This window comes from Fimicolochytrium jonesii (genome assembly GCF_025526975.1).
Source record: "Fimicolochytrium jonesii strain JEL569 chromosome Unknown EV422scaffold_12, whole genome shotgun sequence".
In the NCBI taxonomy this organism is placed as follows: domain Eukaryota; kingdom Fungi; phylum Chytridiomycota; class Chytridiomycetes; order Spizellomycetales; family Powellomycetaceae; genus Fimicolochytrium; species Fimicolochytrium jonesii.
Window position 1 is genome coordinate 737,853 of NW_026515679.1, and position 15,403 is coordinate 753,255.

Below are 15,403 nucleotides of genomic sequence, written 5' to 3' on the forward strand. Positions count from 1 at the left end.
ATCCCTGGGAAGGCCGTCTCGTCGTCGTCACAGGAGGCTTGTCAGGGGTAAGGGCGCCCGGAAAAACGGTCCGCAGTTGCGTCAAAAGCGTCTTTTGGTTTGGGGTGACCGGAACTGAACTATGCGTCTGAAACGCATGCGCTCGTTGGTGGTCCTTGATTTTGTTGACGTGCTCTTTCAGGATGGTCTTCAAATGAGAGAACCCCTAAAAGCACCGGCTCAAAAACCACAGATTCTCCGCCGAAGTGACAACGGGGATCTTGCCGAGTGACACGTAAAATGTGAGGTTTGAATGCAAAATGACTTTGAAGAGCTGAAAATAAAGACCATCGGGAGAAATCATGGTGTAAAGAGTGGGTAGCGTGCCGTTCCAATCGAACTCTTTGGCATCATCTTTCAGATGTGTCAACGCACGACAAAGGCCGTCGGCGAGCTGCAGGTCACGTTTTCCTGGCTGTGCATGTGGCGTTTTCAGTTCTCCGAGGAGAATGGGTCTGCCCAGAGCTGTGATAGCGATGTCGGGTCTCTGGCGATCCACCATGGTTGAGTCAAACCGAATATCCCATCGAGGCTGCTTCAGGCGGTTGAAATGTGGCACAATATACTTTGCAGTGTACGATGGTTCACTTTGTGGCGTCGGCGGGTCCATTGAAAGATGAGGGAAGATGGAACGTATCATATGCTGCTCTTCGTAGTCCAATGCTTGGAGACCAGATTTGTCATCAAACGTAAAAAAGCCGCAGTCCTGGTCCAGAATTGAGAGTTCAATATCCTGAAGAGCTGACACCAAAGCCGATGAAGGCGGCACTGTCACTCCTTTGTGCCAAAATGCGTCCGCCCCTGCGAGATGCTGATATACTTCTTCCCATTGTTCCCGCGTGATGTAGCGCTCATAAGCCGTGGGGAGGTGACGTGAAACCAACAGGCCACGCTTCAAGGCCACGGCCATCAAGGCATCGTTTGGTCTGAAAGAACGACGCATGGCTGGTCGCTGCTGATCGAGAACGATATCACGCATCAGACGACGATACAGTTGAGATATGTTAACTTCTTCCAGAACAAGATCATCGTCCATTGCTTCATCTTTCCCTTTGAAAACGGCCTCTAGCCCGGGTACACCATCAATGAAAGAAGCGTCCACTGCTTCATCGTCGGGTACGGCCTCCAGCCCAGGTACACCGTCTCTCTCCGGTCTTGCTTCATTTCCTTGCAGCCTTCGCCGTTTGTTGCGCCGCTGTCTCTCGTCCGCTGACACCTCGCAGAAATCTTCCAAAACCACGTCTGCGACGGCCTTGCGAATTTTCAATGTCTTCAGATAGTCTTCGAATGCTTTCTTCGTAGATTCCCGTCCCTAATACATTGAAAAGGCATGAGGCATTAGTGGATCTATGCCCTCAAACGCCTGTCCAGCCCTTGGGTAATGTTGCTCTCCAAAGGGTCCGCTCGAATCACAATGTACACCCCCTTTCCGCGGCTGATTTTGGGTGAATCAAGAAGGGTCAGGGTTGCAACATTCCCGCGGGCTGGCCAATGACTACTGGGTGATGCTCCTCTCCAAAGGGTCCGCTCGAATCACAATGTACACCCCCCTTCCACAGCGGATTTTGGGTGAATCACGAAGGGTCAGGGTTGCAGCATCCCCAGCCCCTCACCGGCGCAACCATGGGTCGATAATCGCAGGTTTGGGGACTCATAGCCATTGTTTGAACAGGCAATAATTGTTCTGACAAAAAAAAGCTGCCATGTCACTGCACGTACCAGATTCCTCAAAAAGTTTCTCACATTGACCTTGTGCTCTGGCGTATGATAGACGTCGCGCAGACACCTTATCCCCGCACAAAAATCCTCTTGCAGGTTTATGGCAGCGCTTGCATGCAGCACATCCCGGTTTCCGGATTGGCTGATCTCCATATATATGCCGATGTAGCCCTGATGGTTGAAGCGACCGGCCTCAAAGGCCGCGAGGAAGTCGTCAATGGTAATGCCATACCCTTCCTGAAGGGGGGAAGAGCAGGACGTATGTTCCTGAGCACAAGGCGAAACGCACAGAGGGGGATTTATCAGAATCTCACCAGGGGAAAGCTGATCTTGGCTTCGCTCACTTCGTCCTCGGAGGCTGTGTCGTGCTCGTCTGCGCCATCGTCGTAACAGTGCTTGTCGCCCCCAAGCATGATGACGGAGGTGGTGTGCGTCCTGTACTGTACACACTGTTGATCAAGAAATCACAATTCTATGGCTGCAAAGCAGACAGAGCTCGTCGGATGGTGTCCCGTACGGGGGAAACGCGCAGGGCTCATATGACCAGCGGGCGCGACGCGTGCCGCATCTGACTGACAGTGACTGTTCTTCACCTGCCTACTGCCTCCACCACTATACGTGAGAAATTTTTTCTTTTGACCAGCTGGGGATAGTCAGCTACATGCCACGGTTGAACCGGTAATGCTGTGAGTGCCTTTGGGATCTGCCTGCGGCTGATGAGTTGCAATCTCTAGCTCCACATGGGGGTTGGGGTTAACCCATTCGTTAACCCATTCCATGGAGAGAGACATTCCTCTAAGGTAGAGACTGTCCACTGGCTAGTAAGGATAAAGGCATTGCAGGGGCTTTGCAGCCATAGCAATCGCCCCGCCTACGGCGGCTCTCTGTACAGTATGGGACTACAGTACAGTAATGTATGTCTGCGACCTTCGGCACACTGTCCGGCCGTCCGGACGTCGCGACCTGAATAACCCGAACCCTACGTAATAAGGATTCTCTGATGGCGCGACGCGACTCACTTTTTCCTCGCCTTCGCCACCCGTCGTTTTCATGCCCGACCGGAACTCAACTCCTGCCGATTCAGCGCACACCGGCAACTACCCGTGCCAAGGTCTCGTATCATACTCGCCCGCAGTCGCGCCGAGGGCGCTCCGGCGGCACTCTCTTCCAGAGAGTGCCGGACAGTTCAACGCAAAGGACAGTCCAACGCACTTTTCTAGCTTTTCTTAAGAAGGGTTAGCTGATTTTTGCTGCGGATGGTCCGATGTCTTTAGTGGCCCAAAGCCCGGGTACGACGCGTCAAGGACACATCATCCCGAGCATAGCCACCAGCAGAAGTCACCGGCCTGCCTGCACACCTGAAGAAGTACGGAAATTGTCGTTGACTTTTGGGTTCCACAAACACCCCCAGAAAAGTGCGTTGGACTGTCCGGCACTCTCTGCAAGAGAGTGCCCGGCTTCACGCACCGCGGGAAGTACCGGGTCGAGTATGATACGAGACCTTTGGCACGGGTACGAAGATGCGACTTACCATCCTAACATTCCGGTTTATCCCACGATCAACAATCTGATGGTGACCCCGCAGGTCTGGGAACCTCGCCGTGCCGTGCACAGGAAAAAGAGACAGAGGAGGCGGAATCAGCGCCGCATGGGGGTAATCCAATTTAGATGGGATCCGTGTCCCGCACCCATTGGGCCGACTGCTCCGTGGAGGGCATAGGAAGAAACTGTACTGCTGCGGCAACAGATTCATCCCTGGGGCAGGTTGGGTCTCTGGGAATCCAATCTGTAGGACGGCGGTGTCTCCGGTGCGGCGCTGGCAACAAATCAAACTGGCAACAAATTACGCAATATCGCTTGTTTGCAAGCAACGCCTTGCCGTGTTTGGGGGGCAGGCATTGCTGGACAGAGATATCAACGAGGCGTCCGTATTCCGCTCCCTATTCTGGACGTATGCGTTTTTTGGCGGCCACCGCTTTGCCTGGAATCTTCCCCCTGGATTTGCCTACACCCTGCCTCCCCCCGCAATGTGGGCGTAGAACAGAGGGCCGCTGGCACGCTGAACAGCGTGCATCGATAATATGCCGAAAGGCAGCAGGCTATTAGGTTAGGTCCGGGACGTTCAGAGGAAACTTGGCAAGCTGGGGTCCACGGAAGCAAATTCTTTGACGAAATGCATACTACAGTTATATAATAGTAGATGACCAGCTGCTTAGATGATGTTCTTCATCTGTGTTCTACGACGTGCGGGGAGGTGGGTACTGCGCTCAGGGTGCTCACATTCGAATGGTTGTGGGCGTTAGTCCCGCCGTGGTGCCAACTGCTGCATATAATAGCGTAGGAATCATCATGATGTACAGTCAGTGGACATAACGCTGTGTGCACCATTGAATTAAATCAGCGACTGCCGCGACGCCAAATTCACATGAGGTGTCTAACCCTGATCCGGGATTGGTGAATAGCCTAGGTAAGGGTAACTTTCGATGGCGGGACTTCTCTGAATGGTAATGCTCACCCGACGGACTATTCTAACAGGCGTGGCGATGGTGAAGACTTCCTGCCCAAGCTCGGTTAGCTTAAGGAGGCGCGAAACGCAAGATACAGGATATTATTCCCTTTTCCGTCTGCAAGACGGTAGAAATGTGAACATCCTCACCGGCATATGCCTAGCTAGCGATGCCAGCGGCAATCTACTCCTCGATTCATGCTCATCATCAGCGGCTCGGGCAATGACGGCATCGGCTCCTGTAGCAAGTATTGAGCAGCCAGGAGGGGCAACCCAGCAGCCAGGAGGGGAAATCCAGCAACCCGGAGGCGATAAGTGATCCCACCGCAACGTACAAGAACTCCACCAGCATGGTGCCCGTTAGTGCAGGAGCGGCCGGTGGGGTTGCAGTCCTGCCCGCAGGAGTAGGTGTTTTGTTTGTGCGGAGACGCAGAACCAGATTGACCGGTACTGTTGCATTTCATATTCGTTTGCGGACGCTCTGATACTGGCCGTGATGATAACTCCCGTGAATAGCTTTACACCCCCAATTATGAGAATGCCTACAGCACGTCCGTTTTGGAGGTGCCTGGCAGATTCGGCGCATCCCTTCAGCTGTCATTCTCGAAGTTGGTTCCCTTGAAATTCGGTGACGACGGGCTCGGGAGGTTCTTGGCAATTGATCCAGGGAAATCTCATCAGGACCTGCCCTGGACCTTCCAGTCTTATCCAACGCATCCCAGGGACATCTTCGGAACCCTAACCCTAACCCTAACCTGTTTTCGTGGGAAAACGCATATGGGAAAGAACAGAAAGGGGAAGGTATATCGTGGTACGTGTACGTAGTCTGCGGATAGTGGTAGGTGCGCAACGAACTTGTAGTGGGGTTCCGAGACAAGCAAGGGAACCCTCTGCAGCATCCAGAAACGTTGCTACCACCCCACGGGCCCAGGCAATGGCGAAGACGGCTTATGGCACATACCCTGCAGCAGAGAGAATGAAGGTGTGAGAATGGCGTAGTTGGAAAGAGGAGACCCGTTTTAGTTAGCGTGCGCAGTCTCAGAATTCAGGGGGAGAATCAGATCGCAATGTTGGGAATTACCTCATTACCCATTACCCCATTACCTCGGTTCACACGGTCCCCCTCGCGCTGCCATACCCATCCTCTCACCCACGCCCGTCATCCTCAATGCCCGCCTCAGTGCCCTCTACAACCATTACCAAGGCTTGCTCCGCTGCATACACCACCGCTTGCGCCGCCGCTTGCTCGGCTTCTTCTGCTTTTGCTGATGCTCGGTCTCAGACTCTGAACATGTCGCCGGAGCTGCACAGGCCGGTTGGTAATCACTATTGCAGGTGGGGCCGAAGAAATGCAGGTGGGGCCGGTGCATATGAACTGCTGTTGGTTCATTGCTCTGTTTTCACTGCTCGTTGCGGGCTCAGTGTGATCTGGCGATTGCAAATTGTTAGAGTGCTATGAACCCCGCGACATGTGCTGTGCTGTTTCCCCTCCTTTTGAAAGTCTCTCGGTCTTTCGGCAGGTGCGCTCGTGGAGGTTCCGAGTGAACCTCCCCTGGAGGGACGTCGCGAGTTCATGCAATTCTCCACATGCGAGGTTTGGTGAGAATGTCTGTGGGCGGAGAATGTACTGGAAACGTCCACCAGAAAACCGTGGATGGAAATCTTCGTAACATTTGCTCTTCAGACGATTATGTGACTCTGCTTAATGAACGGCTTGTGACTGCGATGAATCTCTATTGCTGTGACAAAATGGATTGAACCGCATCTTGTATCTTTTTCATTTGGCCTGTTGAATAATAAATCTGTGTGGTTGCCGTCTGGATGGCCTGCAATGCAAAGCGAGACGTCGGAGTTTCGCATGTTCGACGCGTCACGCGTTCGTCTCCGCGCGCATCGCTTTCCACTGTTTTAGCGCCTGACGACGACTAGATGACTGTATGCGCCCAGCTCAAGTTCACAGTACAGGCCCAGAGCTTTGGTTGAAGTAATCTTATCATCGGTCTCCACTCGAATGGACCCCTTTTCATTACTGTTATATAACCCGCCTCATCGTTTTCGGAGATGAGCTATATCATTGTTGAATTGTGCTAGCTGGAAGTGTTTCTTGAAGAACTATCCGAGTCCGTGGCTGGATCAGTCCCGATGTTCAATGAAGCTTCGTCGTGGGACGCGAGCCAGCGGCATGAGACTGAGACTGCGAAGCACTTCCCGTTTGGCGGGTGGCAAGATTCTTGTTGGATTGAATGGCATTTGCAAACTTCTCCATCATGATCGCAAAGACCTTTGATTCGGGCCATAAGAGACATGGGAATGTTGACAACATAAGCATGCGTTCACAAGTTCATACATATCAGACATCGTTCCACTCACCTCCTGCATTTGAGCCAGTTCGGAAACCACTGATTTACGATCCAAGTATCCGTCACGCAAAGCACTGAAGTCCATCTTGGTTGCCTGCTTCATGACGTTCTGCTCGCATCAACGCTGAAGTTAGCTCACGTCGAGAATCTGAGGGCGCTCCGCATTCCTTCCGCCCCAATAGGTGCTGCATACCGATAGCTTCCGGAGTGGCATTGTGACGACAAAACTGCTCGCCGCGGCGAAAAAAAGCATACCGACCGCCACAGCCACCGACGTGACGATAACTTTTTTCCGCGACGCGACGATAGGCGCGATGATGTCCGTGGCCGGAACCGAAACGAGTATGAACCAGTCCATCCCGTAGTCAGTTACGCGGCGTGCTTGCACCCAAACATTTCCAATTGATGTGTCAAAGCTGCCCTCCATGTACATCGGGTACTGGCTGTATGTGCCATACTTTTTTTTGAACCCAGCGGTCGGAACTGAAATCAGTTCCAAGGGGTGGGTCTCCGGGTGGTGGGCCACGTAAACCGCTGTGCTTCCCGACCCAGTCACGTTCAGGACCTGATTCGGTCGGCTCACGGCGATTCTATGCGGAAGGTTCAGTGACAGCTCGGAGATACACATCCATAGGCGGATAAAACTCACATGCCGGCTGAGTCCCAGATTGCGATGATAGCATTGGGTGTCAAGGAGATTTCCTTTGAGCCGTGCGATACGGTTGGTATTAGAAAAGCTACAGGCATTCCAACAGCTACATATGTACCTGTAAGGTAGTCGACAGGCTCGCCAAAAAAAGGGTGGTGTCCATGTAACCGGTAGGGGGGACGATGGTATTCGCGCCTAAAGATACACCCTTACTGAACCGAAGGTTTGGGTTGTTACCGAAGATGAGACGCGATTGAGTTGTAACATAGAACGATCCTTACGAGATGCCCCATATGAGGGAGCTGACACCCTGTGAATGATAGTCAGCTTCGTATCGAAGTGAACGTAGGATATCAGCGTCCAACAGTACCTTGACCGTGATTGTACCGTCTGGAGCAGAAATTGGATACCAGAGCGAGGGGGTCCAAATGGCGAATGGCGGCATAAAGTCTAAGCCTGATTGGTGTAGAGTCTCGTTATGGACTTCCCACGGAACAACCTTGGGTGTGCGCTGGGTTTGAACAGACAGGGTTGCCGCATCCACGGCCGTGACAAGGAGTGCATCGCAGAACGGTATTGCCGGATCTGTATGATTATAACAGTAGACGCCTGAATCCCCTGGCGAGACAAGAAGCAGGTCCCCCGCATCTAATCTGCCAAAGCCAACTCCGTTGACTAGTGGCTGGTGAAACACCGATTCATAAAACGACAACACCCTGATGAAAGCAAGGGCGCGACTCAGCTTGTATCCTCTGATGGTTCTCCTGTAGAAGGTAAGAAGCACTCACATGTCTGTGTCCCCGAGGAAGTCATGTGGGACGCCTGGTTGCAGGGCGTTGAGGACTCGAACGAACGCAGGAAGTCCCGCCACAGCTTGCGTCGTCTGATAAACGGAGGCCCCAATAAATCGTACTGCGTACTCCATTATTCATTAGCAGGAGGGTGACACCAATAAGGTAGAGCACAACACAATAAGCACCTTTCGAAGCGGCGATATCCGCATAGTTCGTCAGAAGCGAGGAAACCACAATGTCGACGGTTTGGTTAGCCCCACCATAGGCCAAGAGGGCAACTGGCAGGACAATGGCCATCGCCACGATAAGGGTTGATACTGCGGTTCAAGCAAAGGAGGTCAGTCACAAATGCGCTGTCGCCGTTATGATGGCAATTTGAACAAACTACCGAGCAATAGAAGTGGCAAAGGGACCGCAAACCCCTTCAACTGCCTTGCGGGACCCTCAGAACCCTGGGCCTGTTTCTTTTCAACGTCGTCTCCTTGCATCTTGGTGGAACTAAAGGATCTATCGGTTCTCCTCCAACTGAAGGCACCTTTCTGGAAACCAACTTTTATATAAATTTGTGGTGGAAACGGGGCGCCGCGGCCAGGCCCCGAGCAGGCTGAGTAGTCGGACTTCGCCACGGATGGAGATTCGACAGCGTGAACCCGGCATTTGGTTTGCGCCTGGAGATTTATTTCGCCGGAAGAACCAAATCATCTCATCATGCACCACATGTCGAACGGCAGAATACCACCAACTGTAAGGCATTTCCGGGGAAACTTAGGTGAGATCTCTAACATTCCGGTCCCCCTCCTTTTTCAGGAACGCCTCTCGTTATGCACATACACACACATCATCTGATATCGTCAATTGAGCTCTGGAAAACAACTTTTATACGTACAATAACGTTTTCAAAGTTTGAAGGGCTGGAGCCACGCTTATTAGACCAACACGCATCCAATATTTTGCTTAAGCTTCGTGTGTAATGAATTCATTCAATGCTACAATACTTATCACAGTCTCCGCTCCCCGCTCGATTCGCGAGGCTTAGGTTAGGGTTAATGAAGTAGGATCGGAGCGTGGGGTGACTCGGTGACATGGAAGACGATCTCTTCGAAGTGGTCATCAATCCACAGCAACATCAACGTCCCCTGTTGGTTGAACTCGTTGACGGTCAAGGAAGGTTGGGTGTGATTGGTGATTGGCCCAGCGGAGCTGGGTTGACCGTCAACGAGTTCAACCAACAGGGGACGTTGATGTTGGACAAGGGGGATGCGGTGCTTGCGGGCGAAGTCGTCGTCGATGAAGCAGGACAGAGCACCGTTGTGGATCATGGCAGAGGTGGATATCGGGGCTCGGCTGGACGCTACCATGATAGTGACCGGATAGTTGAAGGGTTCGACAGGACCCAGCACAAGCGTTGCGCGTGGGTTAATTTCGGAGTTTTCGACATGGGCAGAGGCTAGGAGGGTTGTGTCGGCTATAACAAAAACGGGAACCAGGGGAGCGGCATCTTCCGTTGCAGGAGCTGCGGGGTTAGGAGGCCCGGAGGAGCGTGTTTTGTCCAGTCGCTGGGGCTTTATTGCGGATGGACTTTGGGAAAACCCTGTTCTGCGGGGGTTTCTTTGATGTCAATGTTGGCCGCGCGGGTAGGTTTCATGTGTTTATTGGGGCAGGCTCTGGCAATGTGGCTGGGTTTGGCGCAATAGAGGCAGAGGTTGTTGTCTATGCCTCGCTGGCGTTCTTGGGAGGTCAGGGGACCGTGGGAGCGGGCAGCATCTATCTGCATCGGCTTGCTGGTATCCACAGAAGTAGTCGGCGAGGTATATTTGGTTGGGGCAACGGGGAAGGTTTGGCGGGCACTCCATGCGACGTTCATAAAGGCGACATACTAGTAAGTGTGAGAACGGGGGGCATGGTGAGCATGAGATCCTTGACATCATGCATAAGACCTGCACGGAAGGGGGCCATCAAGGCGTCGTCGTTCCAGGACACATCGCAGGCGAGCCGACGGAAATTGGTGACATATTCAGTGGCGGAGCGGATTTGTCTGAGGCGTTCAATGCGGGACTTGGCGGAGCAGGTGCACTTAGCAGTAGTCGGCAGAGGAAGCAGATGACTGAGCGAACTCTATGTTGTGTGAGATGTAGTACTGTGAAGTATGTATTGAAGTCTCTAGTGTAAAGAGGACGCGAGGTCCGAAAGGGAAGAAAAGAGTGAAGTCCCGTATGCGGAAGCGTGGCGTAAGCGGGAGGGGAGTCACGTGAGGAGATAAACTACTGGAACCCTAACCGGGGACTCGCGAGGATGATACCTCCAACACCCCCGCTCAAACTCACGAGTCTATCTAAGTGAAAGATAAAGCAAACAATGAGTACAATGGTGCGGCCGTACGCGAAAAGCGGGTGGTGTAGTAGTGCGTTTCGAACTGCGCATGAAATCGATAATATTCCGACGCCGATTATACGCCTAGAATCTTCGACGAGCGAATGAAATCACCTTTATATGACAACTTCAAAATACCGTCCAAACTCCCAACAATAAATTGACACACTCGCATTCCCGACACTCCGACAATCACCAAATACAACTACCTTTACCGAAACCTTGCTTCACAACGACATTTTGTCCTCGGATACGACTGACATGCGAAAAATGTAGGCGTAGGAGAGGATCTCACACATGAAAGCACCCCCGACCCGACTCTCAACCAACCAGAAGCTCCTACGACGCCCGAAACGCTAAAGAAATCACCTGCAAAACGAGAAAACCAATTTCCGGCGGCCGTCTACGCCGAACGTTGCAGAAAACCCCAAGAAAAGATTAGCGATAAGACTGTATCAGCGCCAAAATTGCGAATGGAAAAAGGAAAAACTACGTAGACCGCCGCAGGAAAAGAGAAAAAAGTCCCCAACATAGCTAAATCCTCTAGAGACGACTAGTAGAGAGTTTGGACTTTGACAAAATCCTGTAGCCTAGAAAAATCCATATAAAAACCCGCCTGTTTTCCCCAAACCTTTGTACGATACGCAGAACACAGATCCTGATCAACAAGAGAGCTTTCTACTTCTCTACTCCCAGACGACTTCTTTCAGTTTCGGATAGACTTTCAAGGCGCGCTCATAGACCCGGAGAGCATAGACGAGATGTCGGGGATATCTCATATTCACTTGTATTTCATATTGTATCTGTTTACTTCTACTTGATCCGAGACCCGGGCTGGCCACCCGAGCTCTTGGTGATACATTACAGAAGGCGCCAAGCCTCACTGAAGCCACGCAAGCCCCGCTGGCAGCCCATATATAAAGCTGTCAGTCGAGCGGCCGCTGCAAAGAGCTTCTTACTTTTTTCTTAGGGTTAGGGTTAGGGTTAGGCCACGTAGCATTTCGACAAAACTGATCTTGTCATCAGAATCTCAGTATGTAAATGAGGAAGTGAACGTAAGGCAAGTGTTTGACGAGTTGGCGAGGGTTATGTGCGTTTGGCAACATGTGCAATCAAAGAACGCAGGCGAGATGGCCGCTGACTTGAAGTGTAAGTCGAAATGTACAATAGCAGCTCGTGCGGAGGGAGTGATATTCAATATAGCGCAACTTGCAGGATATTTAGAGGGAGGTCCGTAAAATAGTCATTCACGTAACTTTCACAATCGTTAACCACATACCACATACAAAGCCAATGTTTTGTTTCTAACTTGATTATAACACCAATCGAACAAAGTTTTCAATGTCCCACCACGTCCTTGAACTCCCACAACAATGTTTGACTCGGAATTCGTTGAGTCTTAATATCATATCCATTAGAGCCGCGCGGGGTACAGCCCCAAGCTACAACCACATGATGATGGTATACACTCTACCATGAGTACTCCGTATTAGCTCTGCCGATGCTTTCCACAATTTACATCTTTCACAACTGGAGTTTGCGGATGAAGCTCCGAATATAGGTAGCGAAACCATGGTGCAACCATGGGGTAAAGTGTCAGGTGTGTTGGTTGTGGTCGTCGTTGGTTTGGCCATTCAGTCAAGGAAGGCTCAGAAGGGCCGGGAATGATGTTAAAAATGCAAGAGGAGCCCGAAGCTTGCAACTGGGTCTTATGCAGGGGCGCGGGACAGCCAAATTCAGCACTGAGACGCTCAATGATGTTGGAATATGTGTATTCGGGAGGTAGTTTACAAAATGCTTTATTCGGGAGAGAATTCACGGATCAACGCACTTTTTCTTCAATACAATCAGATCTGAACGAAGCATCTAAGGGCTCTGTAAACAAAAAGTCGCATTTGACTGTCCACCCAACTACCACTTGGCACGAGCCCCCAGCCACTGGCCTTGAGTGATGCCAGCATGGCCGGCGATGGTGATGGCAAAGTCGCAGCCGTCGACAAAAGTGTTGGCCTTGCAGATTTTGCTGCACGCAGTACCTTCGTTGGCCCACTGATACGGAATCCGGAATTTGTCGCCGCAAACCGTCTTGAGCTTGGCGTCCGTGGCAAAGAGACCTTCCTGGTCTTTGCTAACTTGATCACTTGTCTGATCAGCAATGGTGAGGGTTTGCGAGTTCTCCTGGTTGAAAGGAGTAGTCCCTTTTGGGAAACATTCTTTGGTGATGCTGTTCCAAACAAAGAAGGCGGCTTTGGGAGAGGGAACTGCGCTGACAGCGTTGGCACATTCGTAAGCACTGTTGGGTACAGTAGGTTAGCAGGAAGCCGGCGAAGCCGATCGAACCACTTTCTGTTCAACTCAGCTCACCTGTTGTACTTGTGCTTGAAGACTGGGTGGGACGGCAGATCTTGAATGTCCTTCAGATCTCGGTTCTCAAGAATAGTCCAACTCACTGCTGGTGCATGCAGCGGCCGCCGGAGCATCGGGAGATGGAGCAGCTGGAGCAGGGAACGTGCCGCTGGCGACAAAGGCGGCGAGGACAGGGGCGAGGAAGGCAAGGGTAGCGTGCATCTTGAATAGACGGAAGAAACGTGTAACTGATGCTTGTTGAGGGGAGACGAGTGCGACTGAAAGTTGCTTCGTTTGATGTGACTGCTGATGATTGCTAAGTTCGGAGGAAACCCCACTGGCTCCTCCTATTTATACAGTGCGCCAGCTGGCTGCCCTCAGTGGGCCCTATCAGTAAGTGCTTTCAGGACACTGAATGTCCTGCCTGTCGCCCGGGTTAGGGTTAGGGTTAGGGTTTAGGGTTAGGGTTAGGGTTAGGGTTAGGGTTAGGGTTAGGGTTAGGGTTAGGGTTAGGGTTAGGGTTAGGGTTAGGGTTAGGGTTAGGATTAGGGTTAGGGTTAGGGTTAGGGTTAGGGTTAGGGTTAGGGTAAGGGTTACAAAGGGGGTGCTGGGTTCAGGGTTTTGAGGTGACCCTCTCAAACAAGGTTCAGCCAATAACTAAAGATGTAGTTTGAGGGATTTCGAGCCCCGGGACAGAAATTTGGGAACCCATTTTGCGCGTAACTTGAGAAAAAAGCAAAACAAAGTTTTTTACTTAGTACATCTGGCGGAAATCTGACTTTATTGAAGTTACACGCAAAATGGGTTCCCAAATTTCTGTCCAGGTCTCCGAAACAAACCTATCTACATTTCTTATTAAGATCAGAGGACCCTAACGCGAATCCATCAAGTAGCTTTCTAATTGGTGTGTGATTTCCACTTAGTAATAGAATAAGTTGGACTTATCAGCATATACGAGAGACTTATGTACAGGGATCTGAGCAATAATTGGGAATGTGTGGGAATGCCAATCAGGGAGACAGGCAAAGATGTGGGAACCCATTTTGCACGTAACTTGAGAAAAGTGCCAACTTGCATTTCCGACTTAGTGATATTACACATATGACCTATAGACGTATGTGAAGGACTTGCGGATGAGTGTTTGACTGATAATGGGGAATGTATTGAAATGCAAATCAAGGAGATAGGCAAAAATCTGGGAACCCATTTTGCATGTAACTTGAGAAAAGTGCCAACTGGCATTAGGGTCTTAGTGATATTACACATATGACCTATAGACGTATGTGAAGGACTTTGCACAATTTAAGAAAACATATCAGAGGAACTGGAGAAAACACTCCTGGGGACTTAGCAAATTTCTGCACACACTCTTGGGGACTTTGGGGACTTTGGAAATTTCTGAAAGTCAAGCAGACTGTGTTCTCCAGTTTCTCAGGCCAGCACCTCTAGCCAAAAATCCGCATGAATCCAAACTTTTTTTTGTCACACATAAAACTAATACATTTTAAAGGAAGATCCCACATTGTATGCTAACTAAATGTTGTCCTTCTCTGGTGACTCCACTGCTCCTTCAGCAAAGCGTTCCATTTGATCACCAAAGACCCGTCGTCCCTCCTCGTTCAGCTCAACCCAAAGGAACCAATCATTCCAATATTCCATCAGAATGGCATTGAGTGCCCATTCCTTTTCCGCATAACTATGACTTGTCTGCAACTTTCCCGATGCATTCCAGTAACGATAGCGGTTGTCCCTTTTTCCCTTTCCACGCCACGCAATGCAATTGTCACAGTCCACCCTATGGTATATACCATAGGGTGGACTGTGACAGATCCTATAGTAAAAAAGAAGACTCCCATAGTATAGAATGGACTGACCCATAGTTCGAAACTGCTCTGCCGGATCCCATAGTAAAAGAATTGTCACATATCACCTTATTCAACTTTTAAACATTCCCCTCCATGACATCGGATCACGTGACGGCACATGACTTCTCTCCATTCATTTCGAGTCACATTGCGTCATCTTCTGTCATTCCGCCGCTGTCCTGTCAACCGTCAATCCGTCACGCGTTCCCTCCATTCCGCTCATGACCGCCGCCATTCCTCTCAAACCTCTTTAACTTAACCTTCGCCTCCGTCCACAGCCGTAGACACTTTCTTCACATCGTCCCTCTACATCCACCTCTACATTCACTTATTCGTTTTTGTTAACGTCAACTCTACCTAGTTGTTCTCCGATTGGTGACAACGTGAAATAAGTTATACGACTTTTACACGTTGTCACCTTTCGGAGAACAACAATGCTTCTCACACGTTTCTCTTCGTTCCTCTTGGAAAAAAGAGGGAAAATAAATGACGCCTCCCCACCCACCCCTCCATTCACTCTTTCGTTTCTGCTACAGTCACATTCTACCCACTTGTTCTCCGATCGGTGACAAAGTGAAATAAGTTATACGACTTTTACACGTTGTCACCTTTCGGAGAACAACAATGCTCCTCACACGTTTCTCTCCGTTCCTCTTGGAAAAAAAAGGGAAAATAAATGACGCCTCCCCACCACCCCCTTCAACAATGCAATGAAGACCATATCTTATTCACAACACTACAACATTATTTGCAAG

At 50.7% G+C, this 15,403-nt stretch overlaps 3 protein-coding genes across 3 annotated transcripts; all 3 read right to left on the reverse strand.

Moving 5' to 3' along the window:
• Nucleotides 1-68: 68 nt before the first annotated feature.
• EV422DRAFT_67086 (uncharacterized protein) lies at nt 69-2,259 on the reverse strand. The gene is made up of 3 exons (XM_053074293.1): nt 2,073-2,259; nt 1,759-1,929; nt 69-1,351 (listed from the first exon to the last, which is right to left on the reverse strand). Exons 1-3 carry the CDS (start codon nt 2,169-2,171, stop codon nt 206-208), a joined length of 1,416 nt encoding a protein of 471 aa, XP_052925572.1. The 5' UTR covers nt 2,172-2,259; the 3' UTR covers nt 69-205.
• A 3,976-nt stretch (nt 2,260-6,235) lies between these two features.
• On the reverse strand, nt 6,236-8,478 carry EV422DRAFT_530553 (uncharacterized protein). Its single transcript, XM_053070412.1, has 9 exons — nt 8,253-8,478; nt 8,062-8,185; nt 7,644-7,989; nt 7,555-7,583; nt 7,392-7,485; nt 7,274-7,326; nt 6,818-7,214; nt 6,635-6,733; nt 6,236-6,545 (listed from the first exon to the last, which is right to left on the reverse strand). The coding sequence occupies exons 1-9, from the start codon at nt 8,362-8,364 to the stop codon at nt 6,411-6,413; spliced, it is 1,389 nt and encodes a 462-aa protein (XP_052925573.1). The 5' UTR covers nt 8,365-8,478; the 3' UTR covers nt 6,236-6,410.
• Nucleotides 8,479-12,348: 3,870 nt separating this feature from the next.
• Nucleotides 12,349-13,005, reverse strand: EV422DRAFT_567777 (uncharacterized protein; the record flags this gene model as incomplete). Its single annotated transcript, XM_053072574.1, has 3 exons — nt 12,349-12,730; nt 12,802-12,823; nt 12,888-13,005. The coding sequence occupies 3 exons, from the start codon at nt 13,003-13,005 to the stop codon at nt 12,349-12,351; spliced, it is 522 nt and encodes a 173-aa protein (XP_052925574.1).
• Nucleotides 13,006-15,403: the final 2,398 nt, after the last annotated feature.

Excerpts from the sequence above, each read along its gene's own strand:
- EV422DRAFT_67086 (XM_053074293.1), bottom strand. The coding sequence starts at position 2,171 with ATGCTTGGGGGCGACAAGCACTGTTACGACGATGGCGCAGACGAGCAC. Across the intron at positions 1,930-2,072 it reads CCAAGATCAGCTTTCCCCTG|GGCTACATCGGCATATATAT; the intron begins GTGAGATTCTGA and ends TTCAACCATCAG. Across the intron at positions 1,352-1,758 it reads GAAACTTTTTGAGGAATCTG|GGACGGGAATCTACGAAGAA; the intron begins GTACGTGCAGTG and ends TCAATGTATTAG.
- EV422DRAFT_530553 (XM_053070412.1), bottom strand. The coding sequence starts at position 8,364 with ATGGCCATTGTCCTGCCAGTTGCCCTCTTGGCCTATGGTGGGGCTAAC. Across the intron at positions 6,734-6,817 it reads TGCCACTCCGGAAGCTATCG|AACGTCATGAAGCAGGCAAC; the intron begins GTATGCAGCACC and ends TGATGCGAGCAG. Across the intron at positions 6,546-6,634 it reads AACTGGCTCAAATGCAGGAG|GTCTTTGCGATCATGATGGA; the intron begins GTGAGTGGAACG and ends CCCGAATCAAAG.